Source organism: Chanodichthys erythropterus, chromosome 7 (genome assembly GCF_024489055.1).
Source record: "Chanodichthys erythropterus isolate Z2021 chromosome 7, ASM2448905v1, whole genome shotgun sequence".
In the NCBI taxonomy this organism is placed as follows: Eukaryota; Metazoa; Chordata; class Actinopteri; order Cypriniformes; family Xenocyprididae; genus Chanodichthys; species Chanodichthys erythropterus.
In genome coordinates, this window is record NC_090227.1 from 25,999,146 (window position 1) to 26,024,028 (window position 24,883).

A 24,883-nucleotide genomic window follows, 5' to 3' on the forward strand; every position below is an offset into this window, starting at 1 on the left:
TTGCGATTTTCTAGGCTGATATGGCTAGGAACTATACTCTCATTCAGGCGTAATAATCAAGGAACTTTGCTGCCGTTCCATGGCTGCAGCAGTGCAATGATATTACGCAGCGTCTCTCACAAACGTCTCCATGGTTGCAAGGCACGTTCCCTGTGCAAGCAGGGGCTCACAGGCGCTGCGTAATATCATTGTACTGCTGCAGCCATGGAACGGCAGCAAAGTTCCTTGATTATTACGCCTGAATGAGAGTATAGTTCCTAGCCATATCAGCCTAGAAAATCGCAAATTTTCATTTTCTGTCGGTCTTAGTACACGATTTAACTACAGAAGAGTCAAGTTTTAAATAGGAAAAATATCAAAACTCTTTGGTCATTTTTAAGCGCGATGCTAACGGTCTAATCAGATTCAATGAACTATGCTAAACTATGCTAAAAGTGGTACCGCCAGAACCGGAGATCGGCTGAATGGATTCGAAAACGGTAAAACTCAACTGTTTAACTCTAGGGGAGTTGGAAAATGAGCCTATTTTCAAAAAAAGTGGAGTGTTCCTTTAATAATCTCATCCATGAACATGATTTCTGCCCGAGTCTCATCCCGATTCTTTTCCACCGGCTGTAGACGTGAAGACAACACCTCCCATGATTCCACGAAATCAAGCTATACCTATGTTTTGAATAAGCTACCTCTAGCAGTGAAAATTTACATATTGTGCATTTAATGGGAATATATTAGCACACTGTACATAAAATGCAAGCAAACTAGAAGTGAGTGATGTTTGTCTGTACAAAACTTTCAACAACATAAAATAATAAATAATAAACAATAAATGCATTATATAAGTTCCACAGGGTCCTTTGGGGGCGGGGCATCTGTATAGCAGTGAGACAGTGGGCAGGGCAGAGGGCGTGGCAGGGGTGTGTCTGATCCTGCTGGCCATTGCCTTATTTACACTGGTACGCTGCATACGGATGAACAGAGAGAAGCGTGATCATGCCATCCGGAACAATGTGGCTGACAGTACACACCCTAATGTGGTAAGACAATTTATTCGTGCAACTTGCACAACATGGACAAAGGACATGTTAAACTTTGCATATGTGCAGAAAATTCCAAACGGATTATACTAAATGCTTTCAGTTTAATGCATTTTAAAATGTATTTATTCCTTTGATGCAATGCTGAATTTTCAGCATCATTACTCCAGTCTTCAGTGTCACATGATCCTGCAGAAATCATTTGAATATGCTGATTTGATGCTCAAGAAACATTTCTTATTATTGTCAATGTTGAAAACAGTGCAGCTTAATATTTTTGTAGAAAACATGATAGATTGTTTTACAGGATTTCTTAATATAAAGTGTAAAAGAACAGCATTTATTTGAAAGAAATCTTCTGTAACATTATGTCTTCACTGTTACTTTTGACACTTAAAATTATTTTCTTTTTTTTTCTTTTTTTAAATAAGTTTTGAATGGCATACCTTGATAAACAAAAACAAATAGAATTTTTTAAGATTATTTTATAAACAAGTCTTAAAATTAATCCGTTTGCATTTGCTAATATTCCATGTCTAGAGTCTGAGATGGTTCCAGATGGTGAGTTAATGTCACTCTATTCCCCCTTAGTGAACCTCATTGTACAATATTTTTTATTTCATAAAGAGATTAACAAAGTGGACATACAATGATTTCTTAAAGGTGGAATGTGTAAAATTTGGGAGGATCTATTGACAGAAATGCAATATAATATACATAACTATGTCTAAGTCTAGTTATATACTTCTATAACTAAGTCAGTGGTGCATAAAGTCCTTACATAATGAACTGTTATGTTTTTATTACTTTAGAATGAGCCATTTCTATCTACATATACTGTACCACAGGTCCCATTACATATTAAGTTGTCATTTTGCGCCGACATGTTTCTACTGTAGCCTTTAACAGACAAACTGCTCTACAGAGCGCATTTCATCACTGTGTGGTTCTTCTTCTAAATCGTTCGTGTTTTTAGAGGCAGCTTGCATCATCACTACATTGAATATGCACGAAGAAGTAGTAGTAGTAGTTGTCGTCTGGGTTATTAGAAGCAGAGACTGTTCTTTGTTAGAAGTAAGAAGAAACCTCATTGCTTGACTGGCTACTCTGCTGTCTCAAACAACGACATCTGTCTTGTGTCGGCCAGACGGCCACTGTAGCTTCTCTATGTGCTTTGAAAGGGAGTGGTGAGCGCCGTTGATTGCAGTTCGCAACCTCAACGCTAGATGCCGCTAAAATTTACACACTGCACCTTTAAAGGGTAGCTTGACAAGTCATCTCAGACATGGCATTTTGTTACTAAACTGGGGTGATCTATCAAAGCAGTTCTTTGAGTCAAAGAGTTATAGTCAGCTGATGCAGTTTCCCAGACCTTTTCACTTTGAAAGTGCACTAAGTATATTGTAGAAGCATATTTTTTTTCCCTAATTCTGAATGAGTGGATTAAAAGTATTAATTTCTTAAAAAAAAAAAAAAAAAGGTACTGAACGCTAGTGTAAATCATTTTAAACATTTTTAATTGAAATAAGCACAATATTACTCAGTGCACTTTCAGATTTCCCATAGTAACTCTTTAAACAATAGAAATGTGTTTTCAGAGAAGCAATTGTAAATACAGCTGACAAGAGTTTTCCTGTGTCAGGTGAAGCACAGCCGACCGACGCCCCTAGTGGAGGAAACGTTCTCATATCACAACGAGGCGTTCAGCGAGTACGACTACTCAACCTCACCTTTCTACGGCAAACAGGGCATCTACACCAAAAAACAGGAATCACCACCATCATCATCTGTCAACTTACCATCAGTAACCTTCAACAAATCTTTAAGGGAACCAAGACGCAATTATCTGGCACTGCGGCCCAACGGGAGGCCAGTGAATAGGTTTAACAATAAAACAGTGACATTTCGTGACTATGTTGTGGTTCGGGAATGTGATGAAGAGGGTGAAGGATATATGGAGACTATGTTCACAACAGAGGCAGAAGTCTGTACTGATTTAGATGAAATGAACATGGATTGTGAATTAGTAGACAACAACTATATCACAGAAGAATTTACAATACAATCAAAAAGAACCATTTCATATTGTGAAGACATAAATGAGTCAGAAATGCTCAATACACACCTAAAAAGAATCAAGCTAGACTACGAAATACCGAATACTGACCATACAGAGGTAAAAACTGACTTAGAAGATATAATTCATGCAAACCCACTGGAATTAAGGCTCCAAAAAAAAGCCGCAAAGCACAGATTCAAGTCTGACCTGGACAGAATACAAACAGACTTAACTGAAAGTCTAGAAAGAGATCCTACACAAGCAGAATTCTCAATTTTTAAAGAAGAGCCATATATCATTAACCCTGAAGTCTTGGTTTCAGAGGCCAACAAACCCATCAAATATTCAGAAAACTTTAAATCCGATGAAATCAGAAAATCTGGTGATCTTGGTATAGATCCTCAGGTTTCAGCAGTTGAAAGTTCTTTACAAAAGTTTCAGGATGCAAGTAACCAGGACACTGCTACACCAAAAATCTTAAACCCTCTAAGCACATTAACACTGGATTCAAGTCAATACAATGGATCAGAACAATGTCTGGCAGCAGAGACAAACAGCATTGAAAGCTTAAATATGTATTATGTCAACGAGGATATTGCAACAAATTTAGATGACAGTAGCCTAGAAGAGGAGTCTGCATCTAACCTAGATACAAGTGGTCAACATCTGAACTATGTTCATGATTCTCATGACACACAGATAGAATGTTTCCATGAACTCGACGCGGATGAAAGTAATGATGGGAGATGAAGATTGATGAAAGCTAAAATGCTCTGCAACTCTTGTTTGAAATTACAATATTCAGCTTTAGCACCAAATGAGCCTTCGTAAAATGGAAAAAGAAGCATCTGCAGGGCAGTGAACAGATGGTTCAGTAATACAAATATGCTTGGAGGTCAGGGTTTCAAACTAACCTCTAACCTCATGTATTAAATTAAGTTTTGGATGTAAATTGTCCTGCACCGGTGGTTCTCAGACATCCTGTGCCCTTCCTACAATATGTACAACATTGCAAATAGACATACTTCCTTTGTATTGAAATTGCACTTCAATGTACCAATTCAAATAAAATCTACTAATGACAAACTGTGGATAGTTCATCAGCTCAGGGTTGCCAACTTTTAAACTTTTCAATATCAATTCATTTGAATACAGTTTGCCTTGGGGTTTTTTTAGCAATATGTTTTACTTCTCTACTCTTCTTGGGTTAAATTCAGTATTTGCTTGCATTCATTAGCTAATATTTACTTGTGTGTGCTTAAAAACATTAGAATCACTTAAAAAACACATTAGGTGATTAACTTTTTGTTAGACTAGTAGATGCATGTATATTTACATCACTATCATAAAAAATATAATAAAATGATACAGTAAATGTTGACAGCGTGATAATCAGTGCACACTATGATAATGCTTCCCAAACATTGCTGCAAATGAAGCAATTGTCCATCCTATCCTTTTCAAACCCATTCAAATGTATTGACAGCGCTGGTTTGTTTAGAACTATTGAAACATAGGCCCCGTTTACACTAGTGTGTTTTTGTTTTAAAAACAATCCTCGTCTACATGACACTGGCATTTCCACAGCATTTCAGAAACGATCTCGGTCTCTGAAACATGGCCGAAAAAGAATGTGGCATGTGTGTACAAGTGTAAACAGTTGCCTCTTGCACATGTTTAACTGCATTATTGTGTGTCTAGCAACACTGATCTGGGCTGGCTTGAACTGAGATCTCTGCAGCGAGCTGTAACACCACATTAAATACGTCTTTAAATACCAAATAAAAATAAATACTTTAAGGTTTAAAGTGTTTGAATTTATGAAAAATATGAAAGCTGAGACTTTCATATCAAAAGCAGGGTTGGCAATTTATATCCCTGATCAGCTAAAATTAAACTTAAGTGGAACTTTATGCAATATTATTATATTGAATAATGTCAGTAATGGAAAAACAATATGCCTAAAATTATTTTTTGCATTATGGGCACAAAAAAAAAAAAGTCGATTTTAATTTAAGTACAAATGACCAGGATGAGGATCCTAGTGGATAAGATTAGTATCTCCGTAAACTAGCAATTCACCTGGAAACCCCACAAATGGATATCCAATTAAAAACATTTGTTTTAATCAATTTTATTGAGAAAACACTCTCAGCTATAAGACAGTATTTACAATACCTGACCACAGCATATTGTTCACATTCAATTATAGATAAATATACACAAAATGTATACTAACGTTAAGTGAGGAGGTCATTTTCAGTCATGTATGAATTGCACAGGAAAAAAGGGGTAAGAAAAAAAGACTGAAGCAGTTTGAAGGTTAAGGGAGATGGAAAAAGGCACTGGAGGAAAGAACAGCTTTACTTTGTAGGTTCTGTCCATTAATGACCGTACTAACAATTCAAAAGGATCTCACTGACAGGTCACTGACAGTGGGTGGAATGGAGTTCAATGGTCCTTTAAGCAGGGGTTTACATAAAAGAGCCCCTGATTAGTTTCTGTCCTTGCACTTATGGTCCTTTGAGTATGAAAGAACAATAAAACTGATCAAAGATCAGCCTATCGAGCCACGACATCCCATGTTCCTGCAGGCTCGAGAAACAAACCCATCCAGAACTCTGGTTTAGGTCTATTTTGATCCAAAGACTATGAAATTAAGCAACATTCTAACTATGATCTATTACTATGCATGATTTTCAATATCATACATCCTCTGGCTAAATGAAGATAACATGTACAAGTAGTGGTTGTAAGACATTTGATATTATTTAGAGACGTAGTTTACATTATGGTATTGTTTGTTCTTATATATATATATAATAAAGATTCATATTATGTGCAATATCTCCACTTGAAACTAGTGCTCTATGTTGTGTTGGGTTACACAAATGCCATTATGCTGCATTATATAGGAGCTTTTAGTGCATTATAAACCATTAGGCAATCCTCTACACATCACTGACAAGCTTCACAAGCTGACCTGAATATTACTTCATCAGCACATTTGAAATCTCATCAGGATCCAATGGCGATGAGCGTTAAGCTACGAAAGACATGTTCACAAAAAAAAGGCAAAAAAAAATTGGATTTGATCAAGTTGGCGTAGAAAAACAAAATGTTTTGTAAACACAGTAATGATTCATAATGTTGTATGCATTAAATCATAAAATAAATTATTGTTCTTTTTGCATTTCTCAAGTGTAAAGTTTCCAAAATTAAAATTCATCGTGTCGGACCAGAGCTTCTCCAAAATCTGTTACTTGGCTCCCAACAAATAAGTCATACTTATCCACAACTTCCTGCTTTGTGAGGAGTCCATCCTATCATGGAAAAAAAAGAAGCTGTTATTGAAGTAGTTCAATAGCAGTTAGCACATCATACAATTTTAAATATAAACAATAGATTTATGGCTCATTTATGAAATCAAATTAATTAATCCAAAAATTCATCATTTCTTTAGCTTAAACAGTAGAGGAAGGTGGTGGCAATAGCACCGTTGTGGGTTAAATTCCCAGAAAATGCATGAACTGATAAAATGTATACCTTAAACAGAATGCATGTCACTTTGAACAAAAGCATATGTCAAATATTTTCCATGGATCACAAAAGGAGAAGTTTACCAGGTTGACCCGGAAACTTTTTTCCATCTACTTTGTATGGAAAAGAACTACTTGGAAGTCGTGCTAAACTTTCATTACATGGGTTTCCAATGACATGAGGGTGATTCAATGATGCTAGAATGTTCAGTTTTGTCTAAACTATTTATATTTCATGCAAAGATCTTACATGTTTTTTTTCTGCAAGAAATTCACTTTACAATGATTTTAATGATTTACGCCGTAGAGAAAATACAACCTTCACACAGGATTGCTGAATATGGATTTGACATTTTTGCAAAGGATCCCTTTGAATGCACGATTATAGAGAATTACCATGTTTTTACCTTATCTGCATCAGACTCATACAGAAGGTGTTTGGCCTCAGCCTCTGCATGGTCATAATCTGAGGGTAAGATCCAGTCACGGGTCTCATCTTTATCCATACGACCATCTTTGTTTTTATCCCTGAACTCTGTAAATTGTTCTCTTTCCGTTTTCACCCATTCTGGTTCAGTTGAGTCTCCATTCTGACTGTACATATCGCCTGAAATACACACACACACACACACACAAAAGGGCAAATGTGAGACAAATCAATATATGGAACAGGAAACAACTGAATAACAACAAAAATCACAACTTACCAATATATTCATCCAAGTCGATGAAACCATCTCCATTTTTATCAATGTCCTCCATGGTCTCCTGTAAATCAAAACAGATCCAAATTACCCCCAAAAGATAATTTAAATTCATTAATGTGTTAAAGCTTCAAAAAAAACATTACAAAAAGTAGCTTGAGAAAGAAATATTTTATTTGAATCAACACAGAACTTTTTACACAAACTTTTAGGCTACAATAGCCATGATTTTTTTCCCCCAAAAGCTGCATCTGAATTGGTATTTAGATATATTTACATACCATTTAATGCAGCTCATGAATGCACTTACATTGCTATTACAATTACATAAATAATGCCATGATATTAATGTTCACCAAAAATGAAAATTCTGTCATTTACTCTCCCTCATGTTGTTTCAAATATGTATGACTTTTTTCTTTGGTAAATAAAAAGAAGACAATGTAGTATTTTTTTTCCTCATACAATGGAATTCACTGATAACCGAAACAGTTTGGTCACCAACATTCTTCAAAATATCTTCTTTTATGTTCAGCAAAAGAAAATCACATGACATTAAACAACAAGAGGGCGAGTAAATGACAAAATTTTCATTATTGGGTGAACTATCCCTTTAATGGGTTTTTTATTAATATGGATTTTTTTTCCTTTAAAAAAAAAAAAAGAAAAAAAGAAATTATACTCTAAATAAGAAACTAAAACTGCCAGTAGGTGGCAGTAAATGTCTTTATGAGTAAGTCACGGAGTCATTCAGGCTGCATTTACACCAAGTTTTAATGCACAGATCTGATCTCTTGACCAAATCTGATTTTTTTTTTTTTTTTGGTCCGGCCTGTTCACACTCACTTTCGACATGACTAGTATTACAATTATTCGAATGAATTTGATCAAATTAGAAAGAGAGAATTGTGAGCATGAATTACCTGAGTCTGTGCAGTGTCTTTGTAATAGTTAACCTGTGAGTTTAATTACAGAAACAGCAAAGCTATCCCTTCGTTGCTGAGAAATATAATGTAGTGTTCAGTAGAGAAGCCGTTTTATTTATAAAATTCATGGCGCAGAGGTTGAAAACTAGTTCTATGCTCCTGAATGTCAAGTCAACTTTTTTTTAATACAGATTGTTTTAAAGCAGCTTTACAGTGATAACAGGAAAACGATTCAGTGATGCAAACAGAGTTCATTTCAGCTGTACAGCAGCTCGAAAAGAAAACAGCTGAAGTCAGTTCAGTGTCTATTCAGTTCCGTTGTAAAGATCATCAATTATTAAATTGGTTCATTTCATCTATAAGGCAGTTCTGCAGAAATCATTGATGTCATCATCCGGCTCAGTTCAGTTCCCATCCAATAGTGTCAGTGCAGTCAAATCAATATCATCACTCAATATTAAGTGTTCTCAAATAAGCAAGCCAGAGGCGACAATGTTTCTATGTGTGCGCAATTTCTTACCTACAGTATATATAAAGTTTCCACTTCAATAAAAAAAAGCTGTGAGTTTTAGAGCGAGCACATACAGACATGTCTGCTTCAGCTATCTTTGTGGGAAAATGTGTCGCCCTCGCCTTGTGTTGGCTTGGAATTCCAAGGACAATCAGATATACATGTTTAGAAGTAGGTCAGATGTCCAGATGTCGGATATGTACAGTGGCATGAAAAAGTATGTGAACCCCTTGCAGAATCTGTATGTAATTTTAATAAAATAAGAGGGATAGTAAAAAAAATATTTTTTGTTTAGTACTGTCCTGAGTAAGATATTTTACATAAAAGATGTTTGCATTTAGTTCACAAGACAAACAATAGCTGAATTTATTAAAATAACACCATTCATAAGTTTGTGAACCATTGATTCTCAATACTGTGTGTGGTTACCTGATGATCCACGACTGTTTTTATGTTTTGTGAGGGTTGTTCATGAGTCTCTTGTTTGTCCTGAACAGTTAAACTGAGCTCTGTTCTTCAGAAAAATCCTCCAGGTCCTGCAGATTCATCAGTTTTCAAGCATTTTTGCATATTTGAACCCTTTCCAGCAGTGACTGTAGGATTTTGAGATCTGTGTTTTCATACTGAGGACAATTGAGGGACTCAAACACAACTATTAAAAAAGGTTCAAACATTCACTGATGCTCCAGAAGGAAACGCAATGCATTGAGAGTCGGGGTGTGAAAACTTTTTGAGAATCAGTGGTTCACATACTTATGAATGGGGTTATTTTAATAAATTCAGCTATTGTTTTGTCTTGTGAACTAAATGCAAACATCTTTTATGTAAATATCTTACTCAGGACAGTACTAAACAAAAAATAACATGCATTTTTTACTATCCCTCTTATTTTATTAAAATAATTCTCATTTTCACAGATTCTGCAAAGGGTTCACATACTTCTTCATGCCACTGTATCTGATTTATAAACATTTGTAAGTTGCTCAGAACGGATGAAAAAAACCGTATTTTGCGCATATTTTAGTTTTTACACGTGTGACTAAAAATCTATTTTTTGTGCCAGTGTAAAAGCAGTCTCATTCATTCGATTCATTCAAAAGGTTGTTTTATTCAGGATTAGTTCTGCTGTGTCTTTATTAGGGCTGGGTATCGATTCAGATGTTCCAGATCGATTCGATTCACAAGCTCTCAAATCGATTCGATTTCGATTCTTGATTCGATTTTAGATTTTTGATTCAATTTTATGTGAAGGTGGCATCAATGTTGACAAAGCACCTGAAACCGCCATTTAAGCACTGAATGAATGAATGACAGGTTCACCTCTCGCTCTCTCGTGACATCGCGCAAGTCAAATAAGAGGGTGACATCTAGTGGAGAAGACTCGTAATTAGATTAACATTAATCTTACGTTCAATGTTTGCGGAAATAAATATGGAAAAAAAAAATTGATTCGTGGCCTTTGAGAATCGATTTTGAATCGACCACATTTCAAAAAAATGATTAATCGAAAAATCCAGCCCTAGTCTTTATAGGTAATATTTTTATTGGCAAAATTCAATTGAGCAAAAAACAGACAATATTGTGTCTAAAATATAACAATATTAAAGGATTAGTCCACTTTCAAATAAAATTTCCCTGATAATTTTCTCACCCCCATGTCATCCAAGATGTCCATGTCCTTCTTTCTTCAGTCGAAAAGAAATTAAGGTTTTTGATGAAAAATTCAAGGATTTTTCTCCATATAGAGGACTTCAATGGTCCCCACTGTTGAAGGTCAAAATTACAGTTTCAGTGCAGCTTTAAAAGCAACACTCCACTTTTTTTGAAAATAGGTTCATTTTCCAACTCTACTAGAGTTAAACAGTTGAGTTTTACTGTTTTCGAATCCATTCAGCCGATCACCAGGTCTGGCGGTACCACTTTTAGCATAGCTTAGCATAGTTCATTGAATCTGATTAGACCGTTAGCATCTCGCTCAAAAACGACCAAAGCGTTTCAATATTTTTCCTATTTAAATGATATTGATATTACGCACTGCCTGACTCCTTGCTTGCACAGGGAGTGTGCCTTGCAACCATGGAGATAGTTGTGAGAGGAGCTGCGTAATATCATTGCACTGCTGCACCCATGGTACGCCAGCAAAGTTCCTTGATTATTACGCCTGAATGAGAGTATAGTTCCTAGCCATATCAGCCTAGAAAAAGCAGCTTTTCATTTTCTGTTGGTCTTAATACACGATGTAACTACAGAAGAGTCAAGTTTTAAATATGAAAAATATCTAAACTCTTCTGTCATTTTTGAGTTTGATGCTAATGGTATAATCAGATTCAATGAACTATGCTAAGCTATGCTAAAAGTGGTACCGCCAGAACCGGAGATCGGCTGAATGGATTCGAAAACGGTAAAACTCAACCGTTTAACTCTAGGGGAGTTGTAAAATTTGCCTATTGTTTTAAAAAAAAGAGTGTTCCTTCAAAGGGCTTTAAACAATACCAGACGAGGAATAAGGGTCTTATCTAGCGAAACGATCGGCCATTTTCTAAAAAAAAAAAAAAATAATAATACAGCTGTATATGCTTTATAAACAAATGAACGCCTTGCAATTGGTTCTGCCATTCTGCCTTCCATATTCTTCAAAAAGCTTATGCTGTATGTCCTATGCCTTCCCTATTCAATTTACGTAATGAAGGCAACACCAGTTTCATTTTTTCAGTAAGTTTAATAGGGAAGGTGTAGGACATACAGCGTAAGCTTTTTGAAGAATGTGGAATGGCGGAACCACTTGCAAGGCGATAATATGCGTTTATAAAGTATATACAGTTTTTTTTGTTTGTTTTTTTAGAAAATGACAGATCGTTTTTCTAGATAAGACCCTTATTCCTCGTCTGGTATCGTTTAAAGCCCTTTGAAGCTGTACTGAAACTGTCATTTTGACCTTCAACCATCTGGAGGCCATTGAAGTCCACTATAAGGAGAATAATCCTGGAATGTTTTCATCAAAAACCTTCATTTATTTTCGACTGAAGAAAGAAAGACATCTTGGATGACATGGTGGTGAGTAAATTATCAGGAAAGTTTTATTTGAAAGTGAACTAATCCTTTAACTTCTTATTTATTGAACTTTTGTATAAAATCAATAGGCACAATTGCACTTGAGTGATATTGTTTAATCATATATGATATAAATATGAGACAAACATTTATGCCCTAATATCTTCAATTTTAGGATCATTCTAACTGCATTCTATAGGCTTCATAGAATTTTTGTTGCCCTGCATTACATTTGTCAGCAATCAACTGAATGAAATGTAAGATGACCTATGTAGGTCTGGAGTGGGGAGGGGCAGGGCAGCATTAAATAGGTTAATAATTTTAACACAATTTTTTTCCATAACTTATTGACAATAAACATTAAATTGACAGCCCTAGAAAGAAGATAACAGCAAGAGTATGGAAGATGCAACGTGTGATTGTCCATACGTACCAGCACTACAATATCCTTCATGTAGTCAAACTCCTCTGGGTGAAGAAATGCTGTAAACTCTTCTTTATTTGCCCTCATGTCACCATCATGGTCTGCCATCTTGAAACGGCGCTCATCTCTGGTCATCATTTGTCTGTAGTTAAAACCATCCTCAGGATCTGCTTCATCTAAACACACACATACATCATATTAGTTGGGATTTCAGGCTATTCATGGTTAAAAAAAAAAAAAAAAAAAAGTAAATTTACTGCTTGGTAAACATTTTATTTTTTGACCTGACTCAAATCTGTTTATTTGTTTTGAGCTGAGATTCTAGTCAGACTGACTACACATTCACAACAAATAGATCTGATTACATCACTTGGAAAAAGAGGGTGTAGCCTATCAGTCCAAAAGATCAGATTGAAAAACCAAATCAGATTTATGTGCAGCGTGATTAAAACCTTAGAAATATGACTCATAAATAAACACACCAAGGATGTAACCATAGGTAGCATTCTTGTATTCCTCCCAGGAGACATAAGCATCCGAGTTGAGATCATGAGCCTGCCACTGCCGGTCCACATCGTCGTAGATCCATCGCTTCTGAGCGTGTTTGATCCACCGTTTCAGCTCATCAACAGTCACAAAGCCGTCGTGATCCTCATCAATCTTTTCTACTATCTTACTGTAGACAGAAAGAAAGAGGGCGAATGATCCGGAGAACTTTCTCAGAAGAGCTCATAAATATGTGGTGCATCTGTTTTTACCCCAGTCTCTCTTTGCTCTCCTCTGGCGTGAGCTGGTCAAAAGTCTTTGCCTCCTCTTGTCCGAGAAAAGCCTCGTGGTCGTAGTCGAAGTTCTCCTCATCATCGTGCTCCTTGTTGCTGAGGGGGGCGTCGTGATGGACGCGCTCCTTCTTCTCCATAGGTTTGCTGGAGGAGTGAAGAACGCAGAGGGCGACGAACAAGAGCGGCAACAGGTCCATCTTCTCGTACACTTCAACAAGGTAAAAAAGCAAAGTGAAGAGTAAGTGTATATCAATGCAAACATATGCAATATTGTTACAAATATTAATTCCTATCATAACTCCATATACATTGATAGTATTTATTTTATGTGACAAGAAGCTCCGAAATGCATAAAGTAAGTTCTCTATATATTTTTTCAGTGTATATATATATATATATTACATTATTTACATGGCACTCCCATAATACATACCAAAAAAACAAAACCAAAAAAACAAAACAAAAAAAAAAAACAGGGTAATACCTTGATACTTTTTTTTGCTAGTGTTACCAAATAAATTATACCATCTCATTTTTTCTTAATAACATTTCATTTTAACATTTAATTTATGTCACCAATATTACACATGTAAACATCTTTTAAACTCCCCAAGTTAAGCTTCACGCGAATACGCGCGACTCTCAAACGGGATAAACGAACCTGGGAAACATACTACTGCATATCGGAGAATATTTGATAAACTATTTTATGGTTTAATGCAACTTTACCTACCAAATATCGTAGCGTTTCACGCCGCCCGGCTGATCTCAGTAACTCCGGATGTCAAATTAGTTTGAGACACCTCCCCTGGATGCCCCGCTCAACCGACCAATCAGATTGAACATAACGCTCAGAATTCGCTCAACGCACCAATCAGATTGTAGATTGCACTCAGGCCCGCCCGAGCAAATGTCGTCTGAGCCGCTTCAAGATTGGTCCACTTCAGTCCAAACGTGATTATGTCATTGGTTTAGAACTGCCACGTCCTCAAGGCACTATTTTTATTCAGAATGTTGTCTTGTATGTCAATGTTTCGTGTTTAAATATTTTTGTTAGGAATTTTGACAGCAAGTAAATTGTAATTTTTTAAAATGCAAACTTTTTTAAAATGCAAACAAAACTTACATTTTAACAAATAGACATAATAATAATATAGTGAAAACAATAGTCACAATAGTAAAAACAATTGAACAGAAAATATAAATAAAGTATGTTAATGTTTCTCATATATTCTTGTATGTCTGTTGAAACATGGTGTACTCAAATGTTTCATCAGTATATTTTTTTTAGGGGGGGGGGGGGGGGTTAGGGGGTTATACATATATATAAATATATTTCGGTATTTATTATTTGTAAGTTTTGGTGTGTTGTTTTTGTTTTTTTCATGTTGGAATCTTGTAGTTGTGTTTAACAAACATAATGCTTGTTTGTTGTTTGAAGAGGTTTAATAAAGGTTAATAAAAAACACATTTTACAAACATTGTTTTTGTTCAGCCCGCACATCGCAAGTCTTCTATATTTCACATAAAAGTTATGTTTTACTATTGACAATGTTGTGAAAATAATAATGGTCCTAAAAGTATTAAAAGCACATTTACTCCGACAGATGGCGCTGATGAAACATCAGAAATGCAGCCGTTACCCCGGTAACCTCTGTAAACAAAGAAGGCTGAGCTTTACACTGTTCTCAACCCATGTCTCAACAGTCATTCAGTCATTTGACGTGTCATTTTTTCAATCCAGTTATGCTCAACTTTTATTAAGAACTATATTACATCTTTTAGACGTTGCATGTTGTCTGTCACGTCTTTACCATTTGTATATTTTTAGGATGGAGAGTATTGAGCTGTAAGCTTGTTTCCGCTACTGAATAAAAACTAAAAAAGGTCGTTTATATCCATCTTGCAATTCTGAGAAAATGTCAAAATTGAGATAAAAAGTCGCAATTATTATTATTATTATTTCTTTTTTAAGTTATAAACAAAAAACAAGCTTCTATAGAGTAACGTTACCGTTTACATATTACACATAATAAAAATACATATAATACTTAAGTTTTTGTCTGTGGATGTATACATACACTTGATGGATGGATAAATGTCTAAACTTTTACTTCCAGCATATGCTCTATACTCGACATTATGCTTGACATTGTTTGTCATTACAATATGTATTGTGTTTTTTTCTCTTCTATTTTTTGTTTTATTTAGTTTGTTTAATTACACTTTTTATCATAGTTTATTTTTTTATTAATTTTGTTATTTAATAATTTATATTTTTTTCTTCTGGGGGGTGGTGTGGGAAAATATTTTTTCATGATTCTCTTTATTGTAAAGGTCCAATAAACAGATTATATATATATATATATATATATATATATATATATATATATATATATATATATATATATAATACAAATGTATTTTGAAAATGGGTTTCTTTGCATACAGTATTAATTTTGTATATTCTGTAAACATTTTAACATATTAGGCTACTAATATATTGCCAAAAATGTGTGGTTACATTCAAGGTCAATAATAGCCAGATTAGTGATTGAAAGATTTTCCTATGATGGATTCTTTAATCCCTCTAATTCTGAACATATGGTTATTGGTTACATGCTGTAATAAATTTTAAGTTATATTAAATAAGTTACTCTAACTTCTGTCAGACCACACAACATCCTATCCATGCACAAAATTGACTAACACGCTTGATTTCATGAAGTGATATTGGTCAAGAAAGACAAAAAGAAAGAAAAAAGCAACCGTAAATGTTTTGGCCCATTTCATAATAGCAGGATGTTTTTTTATTATTAACGAAAAGGTATAACCAAAACACAAAGATTTAAAGATTTTATGATAGGAATATACAAAATACAGTTTCAAATTCTGCAAACATCAGCAGAAAAATGGCTGACACACAGTGTGTATTCATTGACATTGGGCAACATCTTTCCCACACAACTGTCTCTCTTTTTTCTTTCCTTCCAATTTCCATTTCGTTTCCACCACGCCTCTGTCAAAGTCCAGCATGTTTCGATGCGTCACAAGATTACACAGAGTTTTGTAATGAGTGTCAGGCGGCCTGTAGCTGTGACCCCTGTGCTACTGGTGGGGCGGCAAGGGTGGTGACCTCTTTTCTGAGGGTCAAGGATGCAAAAAGTGTGTCCAGGATTCCCAAGACTTGTAAAAGCTCCTGCTGAAGTTCTGCCTCCCGACCCAACAGGTCTAAAAGACGCTGCATCAACCGCTCGACTACAGGTGACTGGGGAATAACCTGCTGATACAGATCTACACACACATATTTCACATGAAGAAAGTACAAAACATAGAAAAAAAAACAGTTCTGTTTCGTAACCAGCAGATCACTTCTTCATTCTCATTTGCTCACGTGCATATGATTTGATGTGAAACTCACCAAGAACAAGATCCCCGACGGTGAGCAGAGGCCGAGAGAAGCGTGGGTCGGTGATGTGCCTGAAAAACAACACCCAAAATAATACTTTAACCTAATTTCTGAATCATTCCTTTCACATCAAGTGAAGTCACTTTCACTTAATAAATCTATAGTGGCATTAAATGCTTTGAATCAAGAAAATGTGATCAGGACTCATTTGGCTTGTTCATGTTTAAGATTTAAGACCTCCTGTTAAGGGTCACTTTTGTGTCGTGTGACCCAAATTCTCAAACTCACCACACAGTGCCTAAGAACCTGCCAAAGAATTTCCCAGTGCTTTAACCATTCTAAGAAGTCCAGCTTTCGTCAAAAGAATTGGATGGCTTGCATTTCACAGAATATTAACAGTGCTGGAACTCTTTTAAGAGTAAACTTTCTAAAGGTGAATTTCACTCAGCCTTTCAATAACATGCATATACACACACAATATATTTTTTCTTTCTTTTTCTTGTAATTAAAGGTTTAGTTCACTTTCAAATTAAATAATTATAATTAAAATTTTCCTGATAATTTACTCACCCCCACGTCATCCAAGATGATCATGTCCTTTTCTCTTCGGTCGAAAAGAAATTAAGGTTTTTGACGAAAACATTTCAGGATTTTTCTCTATAGTGGACTTCAATGGGCACCAAACAGTTGAAGATCAAAATTACAGTTTCACTGCAGCTTCAAAGCGTTTTACACAATCCCAGATGAGAAAGAAGAGTCTTATCTAGAGAAAACATCGCTCATTTTCTAAAAAGAATTTTTTTTAAAATTATATATACGTTTTAACCATAAATGCTTATCTTGAACTAGCTCTCTTCTTCTTCTCAATTAGAATAGAGGGTATGCATCGACGTCACTTTTTACCACTCAGTCCAGTGGTAAAAGAACCTGCTGCATGACAGGATTTAATAGGGGAAACAGCCAAAACACGAGTAAAACAAACGATTACACTAAATGGGCTCGAAAGTGTTTCTTACAACTTGTCAAATAAACCTAATCCATGGATATTGACATGCAGCCAGGATCGTGTTTCCTGACCTTTATATGTGCCTGATTTCGACGCCGGGGAAATACATAAAGCAAATCTGCCTGTGAATATTTTATATAACTACAATGTAGGTAGGTTTAAATCCGCGTAATCACTTATATCAATGTTATATATATTGTCATATTGTCCAGCCCTAAAACTTGTATAGTTTTTGTCAATGTTTATTTAATAAACACCCAATTATGCAGAATATAAGATGGTAAATATTTAATTGATGATTTGTCAACAATATATAACAATACAATATATAGGGTATGATTTTAACTCAAAATTCAACAATTTTCAAATCCATGTTTCTCTGCCTGGTGTCCAGTTGTTTCTGTGAATTGCAGAGATCCATTTGCTTCTTTTTTCTGTAGCTTTCAGCAGTCTTTAAATATATAGCCTACCTCAGGTTGTGTCAAAGCTATTTGTACAGTCAATCACAAAGCTCTTTCCCGTTTTGGATGTGTTTTTCGCAGCATTCACACTGAAAACCAATGCTGCCGCTCAGTCTTTGTGGCCAGTCATAACGGTCGACGGTGACGTAACGTGCATACCCTCTATTCCGACAGTGTAGACACTGCTAAGTGTATTACTGCCCTCCACAGGTCAAAGTTTGAACTAAATGTTATATACTTGCATTAGCATATTGTATATGACAATTCAGTTCAAACTTGAGGGTAGTAATACACTTAGCAGTGTCTACACTGCTGGAATTCTAATAGAGAAGAAGAGGAGAGCTAGTTCAAGATGAGCATTTATGGTTAAAACGTATACAATTTAAAAAAAAAAAAAAAATGTATAAAATGAGCAATGGTTTCTATAAGACCCTTATTTCTCGTCTGGGATCGCTGTAAACTGTAATTTTGACCTTCAACCGTTTGGGCTCCATTGAAGTCCACTATATGGAGAAAAATCCTGGAATGTTTCCATCAAAAACCTTAATTTCTTTTCGACTGAAGAAAGAAAGACATGAACATCTTGGATGACACGGGGGTGAGTAAATTATCAGGAAATTTTTATTTGAAAGTGAACTAATCCTTTAAATAAAAAAATAAAATTATATATATATATATATATATATATAAAAATTTGCAACAAAACGATGCCATATCTGTACCATTTCTACTACCAAATGTACTGTATCAAATTTCAATGATATTTAGTATATAGTTCTGTATGATATTTTCATGACAAGCACTTTTTCAGTAAATTCTCATAACTGAAATGTAGAATTTTAAAAAACTACTATATAACAGTAATTATAATCAGTGAGAACAAAACTCAAAACATGATATGAGATTAACTATCATGAAAACATCACAATGCAAACACCACGTACCAAAATATGCTCTTTTTGTCTTCATGCTAACTATACCGTTTTTAATATTTACATTTTAAAGTGAAATATAACCCATTCACCCATGAACAGCTGTAACCTTTCATACATTTATGAATTTCAACAAGTCCCCTGATGAGGCTGTACTGTATATTAATATTTTTTGTTTGTTTGTTTGACATTTTGAAGTGTTCATAAATGTAAATGTTATGTATGACAATCTTAAGTCATAATACTGTTACTGACTTGAGAAGGAAGCTGAGTATCTTGGTTAAGCTCTCTTCATTTCGTCCTGCAAGAGCGTTTTTCAGAGTTCCTCTGCGGTTAAGCTCCATGATAACTGCAACGGTCACTTCTGGTTTATGGGTGCGTGTCCATGTCTGTGTAAACATGTACAAACATATAGTGATGTCTTCATCTGAACAGTCATATCAAACATGAAATGTCTTATATCCACACAGGCGTGTGTTTACCTGCAGAGCTGTGTCCAGTGCTTTGGACACCTCAAAGCTTTTTAGCTGTTTGTCATATTTCTGTAGATGCAGCTTCACTGGTTTACTGACCAGAAAATCATCCTAAAAGAGAGAAATTAAGACAGTAAGACACAAAGGAAGCAAAAAAATAATAATAATAATAATAATAATAATAAAGCAAAATAAAAAAGTTCCCTTTAAACATGCCTTAGTAAACAGCGCTTAAAAAAATAAGTTTTATTTTATGAATTATATTATGATATGAATATTTCTGCTATAGCATAGCAATATTACAGAGCAATTTTAGCTGGTTATTAATTTAAATAAATAAAATAAAATAAAATAAATAAAAAATAAAATGTCACCTGTTTGGGCACAAAGTTCTTCCCCTTGACAAAGACCCGGTACGCTGGGCCCCGTCGCCTTCGACCAGTTATCGTCTCTTTTTCTTCTTTGTGTTTCCTGTGCCTGACGCTCAACACGCCATTGGTCATCCCCACGGCGACTACTTCATCATCAGGCTAGAAGAGAACCACAATGAACAACACCTTGAATCAAGTGCAAGTGAAAAATCACTTTTAAAAGTTCATATTTATACTGTAGGTTTCTTCCCGTGTAGTGAACCGAACATACCGCAATAGCCAGACTAAGGATGGATGCCGCACAGTCGAAATTATGCACAACCTTATAGGAAGAGTTATACACTTTGACATGCCTAACATGGAAAGAAAACAGAAGAAATCAATCCAACTTTTTCACCACAGCATTTCTTTACTATGGCTCACACATGCAAACATACCTGTCCAGTGATCCTGTGAGCAGTTTGTTGCCTGTAGAACTCAGACATGCACACGTAACCGTTTTGTGATGATTCTTAAGAGAAACAAGCTGCTCTCCGCCTTTCAACAGGTCCCAAATTTTCACATAGCGCCCTCCTGTAATGCAGACACAAATTTATTTCAACACAACTCAGAAATTTTATTATAAAACAAACAGAAAATGTTGAAATCTTAACTGGAAGAGCCATAAATAAAATAGCACAGCAGTTAAATACTACATTAATGCACCAAGTCTATATATAGGCATTATGACCTATGAGAATAAATGGTTTAAAGGGGTTCTAAGCATTACTAATGACTGATGAGTGTTGTCTACCTGTGGACACCAGCAGGGCTTCTGATGGGTACAACAGCACACACTCCACAGGGTGGCCGTGTTGCATGGTCATCACGCTGCTCCCTGACCGCACGTCAAACACTTTTACTGTGTGGTCATACGAACCTGCAACAGAGATAACCATTATTCAGGGTAAACATTAAATACTGTACAAAATATAACCTTTATGAGCATATTTAACAATTTCATATACACAATAATTGTGGGGGGTCACTTAGATTTTTTTATTATTTTGAAAGAACTCTCTTATGATCACCAATGCAGGATTTATTTGACCAAAAATACTTTAAAATACTAAAAAAAAGCTTTTTATTTTAATATAATTTAAAATTTAATTCATTCCTGTGGTCGCATAATTTTCAACATCATTACTCGAGGCTTCAGCGTCACACGATCCTTCAGAAATCAATTTTATAATATGCTGAATTGTGGCTGAAGAAACATTTATTATTATTAACATCAATGTTGAAACCAGTTGTGCTGCTTCATATTCTTTAATGAATATAGAGTTCAAATTTATTTTAAATTCATTTTTAGTAACATCATAAATGTCTTTACAGTTACTTTTGTTCAATTTAATGCATCCTTGCTGAATAAAAGTATTAATTTGTTAAAAATCGAAAAATTATGTTGGTCAAACAGATTCCATTTTGTGCCATAAAAGATTACACTGAAGTAGTTTTAACCTCACTAACTTGTTGCTGCTATGAAACAAAAAAACATTCGAATTGCTGTATATTTATATGCATATTCATTTTATTTCTGTCAATATTAAAACGTATGGATCTGGCTAAGCCAGATTTAGATGGAAGGGGGTGTGATGATCATGCCTGAGATTTGAATTAAAAATAGTAACCTGTGAAAAACAGATCTGGGTTGAGTTTGCTGGGGGCGGCAGCTCTGATATAGTCTGTGTGTTCAGTGAATGAGCTGAGCTCAACAGCACTGGCAACGTCCCACACGCGACACGACAGGTCATCAGACCCCGACATCACACGAAACCCATCAGACAGGAAAGAGGTTGTGTGTACCGCCCTGCACATAAGAGAGAGAATAGGAAAGACAGACTTAAGACTTGCTTTACTGGGGTTAGAGAAATGATTTGAGAGATTTAAGCTATCAAATATATTATTCAATAATCATTATTTCATTCCAGGTCATACTTGGAGTGTCCTGTGAACTGCCTGAGAGCCACTCGGCCACTGATGTCAAACAGTCGGAGGAGTCCCTCTTCACTTCCTGCCACTAACAGCTTCCCATCACCTCTAAAGCTCCCTCCATATGCTGTGTCCCGAAAACGTGTGAAGCTCCGTATGGGCTCTTGAGAGTGAGGTCCATATACGTGGATCTGATGCAGACCATTATAACATCAGTTTTTATTTTTATTGTGACATTATTTTTATGGCAATTACTATTTTACAACATTACTCTGTAATGTACATGAATATGTGAATACGAGAGTAATATTAATACGTAATGAGAGAAAATTGACTCACTCTGGTGGAGGCTGTGACCGCATAATTGTGAGGTGGGAGAGGAGAGAAATCGATCTTTGTTACAGCACCAAACTCTTTAATCTGCACAGCAGGCTGAAAGAAATAAAAAAACATAGAATGTCATTAAAACGAGTTTGTATAAGTTGTGAACGACTTTAAGAAGTGTTGACCAATTAAAGCTGCTAAGCTACACCTTCAGACATATAAATTATGAGCAAAACTCTTCCTAAAAGAGCTTTTTCAGACCTTGTAATTTTTCCAGTAGAGCGTATCCTCTGTTACTTTCTCTCCTAGTTTTGGATAGATCTGAATTTTGGTGGGTTTAAACGAAGCCATCTCAGATATGAACACTGATTCTTGGTTGACAGCAGGTTCACTCTGAGGACCTGCAATATCAAAACATTCATATGGATATCACAACTTTACACAAGATAAATAAAAAGGCTCACAGACTTTATAATTTATATAAATTAGCATTGCATCGCAAGCTACGACTGCAGGTTGATTTCGTTTTCAAAACCTTACATATATCATTTGGCAATCAATATAAAATAATCAAAAAACAACAAATACAATTCCGAAGAATATAAATTTACAAATACACAAATGCAAATGTTGAATAATACATCTGTGTTACCAATAGTTATTATTTTCATAAAAGTACAGGAGCACAAGTCGTTTTCATTTTTATTTGGAACATGCAGCTGTGTTTAAAGTACGTAAGAGGATACATAAAATATGCTCACGGTCTCGCTTAAAATAAGGAGTCCCTGTATACAACTTTTTCTACAAATAATAACTGTTTCCATCAGCCATACACTTAACGTTACAGTCTTATGATAAGAGGAGATTAACTCTTGTATGTTTTTTTCAATAAACAGCATAGTTTAATCTAAATATTATAATGTTTTCTTACCTTATTGTGGCCTCCAAAAATATTTCAACAGATATTTGATAGCTTCTCTGTACGTTACAGACTACAAAACATGAGCACAATCACGTTGATTCTACAGCCACATGGAGGCCGCCATCGTGTGACGTCACACTTCCGGTGTTGAACAAACTTTATTGAAAATGATCCGTAGCGATTTTACTGTACAATGTACACACAACAGCCAGACTGTGCAAAACACCATTGATCAAATAAGTTTTCTTCGCTTCTTATTGAAGACATTGTACAAACACAACATGATTTCCTGAAGGAAGTATCTGGAGCTTGGAATATAAATAATTTTAAAATATCAGACCAAACATTTTATTGTAGGCCTCCATAATGAAACTCCACATGATCCAGTCACTTGTGAATATCATAAAATCAGTTTCTCATTATTTTGAACATAGTGCTTTATGCTTTGGTACGTTCATGCAATTGATTTTGTACAAATGTCTGCTGTTTATCAATTGCTTTTTGTCATGCTTATCAAAATAGCTTGTTCTGATACTTGCACGTCATTGAATGCAGAATGGCTGAACTAGTGTCATAATCTGTCAAGAATATTTTCTATAGCCTACATTTCTTTTAGACTTTTGTTGTTGTTGTTGTAGTAAATGAATTGATGAATTGAACAGGTGAGTAGCTTATTAAATATCACTAATGAAGGGAACGTAAAGTGTTAGATCAACCTATTTCTTCAAGTTACTTAGTCTACATTATCTCCACAAGTTGCAGGAAAAGTCAGGAGGACTCTGGTCATCCTGAATACTAACTTCATACGTGACAATAAACCACCGTATGTAAACTAGGCCTATAGCCTATAGGGGAGAGTGAGGAGATTGCAACTAGTGGTGGGCTTGTTACTCAAAAATGTAATTTATTACTTGTTACTCCTTTCGAAAGTAATATTATTACATTACTTATTAATTTCTAGCAAAACTAATTATATTACTTTTACTTCACACCCCACAGAAGTTGTAATTGTGTATCTTTTCCATAAAATTTTTCTAAAAAGTTACTAGCAACATATTTCTGCCTCATAATTTGACCAAAATCCACATTGGATCGCAGTCAGACATTATTTCAAACACTCTCAGTGGTGACTTTTAATCTCATTAATTGACGTGTATATTGAAGCTAACTGCAGCTAATTCTCTGTTACCCAGTTACGATTATTTTTAATGCTGTATTTTATCAAAAGAAATCACAATCTCGTAAGAAAATGTTTTGTTTTTCAAAAAGATTTTTAATTATAGTAATATAATTTATATCGGGATCAGAGGGATGTGGATGGGCAAGCCATGTAATGCCAGAGTAATGTAATGCCATAACTTACACAATAGTGTTCAGATCATCTTTCCTCCTGACAAAATCAATGTAATGACAATATTTCCATCCGCTGAATGTAAGCTTTATATTCCAAGCTTGCCTGCTGCACTAGACACTTCATGTGCCTGTACGAGTCGTGAAAATTATGAAAATAAATCTAGGAATTGTTGGATTTTAAATCAGTAGGAGTTGAGGCATCAAACGTAGGTACATTTGACAGGGTTGCCAACTTTGGGACTTTGGCTGGAGTGAGACTTTGTAAAAAAATCAGTTTGCGCGTGTGCGCGGAGAAAATGTTTGGTAACCCTAATTTTAAAAATCAATGTCAGTCCATGTTTAGCTTAGCTTTAATGATATGAAAGGAGCTTTTGTTGTCATATGAAAATGTACATTATTTGACACTGTAATTTGTAAAACTTTGTTGGATGTACCTCCGCTGGGGGGGTCCGGGGGCATACCCCCCCGGAAGAAAATTTTGTACATTTTAAGGTTAAATGCATCTGGTGCACTCTGGAAACTCAAAATTAAGAGCTTCAACCCATGTACACTGTGCAAATTGAACAAAGAAACAGCATTGACTTGTACCTGGACATTAAAAAGGGTTCAAACATTTTTTTTTTTACAATACTTT

The 24,883-nt window shown here is 35.2% G+C and overlaps 3 protein-coding genes across 4 annotated transcripts; 1 reads left to right on the forward strand and 2 right to left on the reverse strand.

Moving 5' to 3' along the window:
• The first annotated feature begins 535 nt into the window (after positions 1–535).
• LOC137023211 (uncharacterized) lies at positions 536–4,976 on the forward strand. The gene is made up of 2 exons (XM_067389969.1): positions 536–1,034; positions 2,677–4,976. The coding sequence occupies exons 1-2, from the start codon at positions 969–971 to the stop codon at positions 3,841–3,843; spliced, it is 1,233 nt and encodes a 410-aa protein (XP_067246070.1). The 5' UTR covers positions 536–968; the 3' UTR covers positions 3,844–4,976.
• A 341-nt stretch (positions 4,977–5,317) lies between these two features.
• calub (calumenin b) lies at positions 5,318–13,846 on the reverse strand. Of its 2 annotated transcripts, none has more exons than XM_067389971.1 (7): positions 13,757–13,793; positions 13,007–13,235; positions 12,731–12,924; positions 12,258–12,424; positions 7,340–7,400; positions 7,040–7,239; positions 5,318–6,416 (listed from the first exon to the last, which is right to left on the reverse strand). In XM_067389971.1, the coding sequence occupies exons 2-7, from the start codon at positions 13,222–13,224 to the stop codon at positions 6,312–6,314; spliced, it is 945 nt and encodes a 314-aa protein (XP_067246072.1). In that variant the 5' UTR covers positions 13,225–13,235; positions 13,757–13,793; the 3' UTR covers positions 5,318–6,311. The 2 variants fall into 2 exon arrangements, with proteins under 2 accessions (XP_067246072.1, XP_067246071.1); XM_067389970.1 differs by having other exon boundaries at positions 5,327–6,416; positions 13,761–13,846.
• Positions 13,847–15,812: 1,966 nt separating this feature from the next.
• utp15 (UTP15 small subunit processome component) lies at positions 15,813–23,041 on the reverse strand. Its single transcript, XM_067389968.1, has 13 exons — positions 22,906–23,041; positions 22,236–22,375; positions 21,990–22,082; positions 21,657–21,841; positions 21,350–21,528; positions 20,473–20,598; positions 20,117–20,252; positions 19,951–20,032; positions 19,683–19,838; positions 19,318–19,419; positions 19,091–19,224; positions 16,449–16,507; positions 15,813–16,321 (listed from the first exon to the last, which is right to left on the reverse strand). Exons 2-13 carry the CDS (start codon positions 22,323–22,325, stop codon positions 16,107–16,109), a joined length of 1,557 nt encoding a protein of 518 aa, XP_067246069.1. The 5' UTR covers positions 22,326–22,375; positions 22,906–23,041; the 3' UTR covers positions 15,813–16,106.
• Positions 23,042–24,883: the final 1,842 nt, after the last annotated feature.

Bases quoted from the DNA above. Each gene is read 5' to 3' on its own strand.
- utp15 (XM_067389968.1), bottom strand. From the start codon at position 22,325: ATGGCTTCGTTTAAACCCACCAAAATTCAGATCTATCCAAAACTAGGA. The intron at 20,033-20,116 runs GTATGTTTGCAT...TTTCCATGTTAG, and splicing joins CTCACAGGATCACTGGACAG to GCATGTCAAAGTGTATAACT. The intron at 19,225-19,317 runs GTAAACACACGC...ATGTTTACACAG, and splicing joins CACTGGACACAGCTCTGCAG to ACATGGACACGCACCCATAA.
- calub (XM_067389971.1), bottom strand. From the start codon at position 13,224: ATGGACCTGTTGCCGCTCTTGTTCGTCGCCCTCTGCGTTCTTCACTCC. The intron at 12,425-12,730 runs GTGTGTTTATTT...GTGTGTGTTTAG, and splicing joins TACCTATGGTTACATCCTTG to ATGAAGCAGATCCTGAGGAT. The intron at 6,417-7,039 runs GTAAAAACATGG...TTTCCATGATAG, and splicing joins ATGAGTCTGATGCAGATAAG to GATGGACTCCTCACAAAGCA.
- LOC137023211 (XM_067389969.1), top strand. From the start codon at position 969: ATGAACAGAGAGAAGCGTGATCATGCCATCCGGAACAATGTGGCTGAC. The intron at 1,035-2,676 runs GTAAGACAATTT...TTCCTGTGTCAG, and splicing joins ACAGTACACACCCTAATGTG to GTGAAGCACAGCCGACCGAC.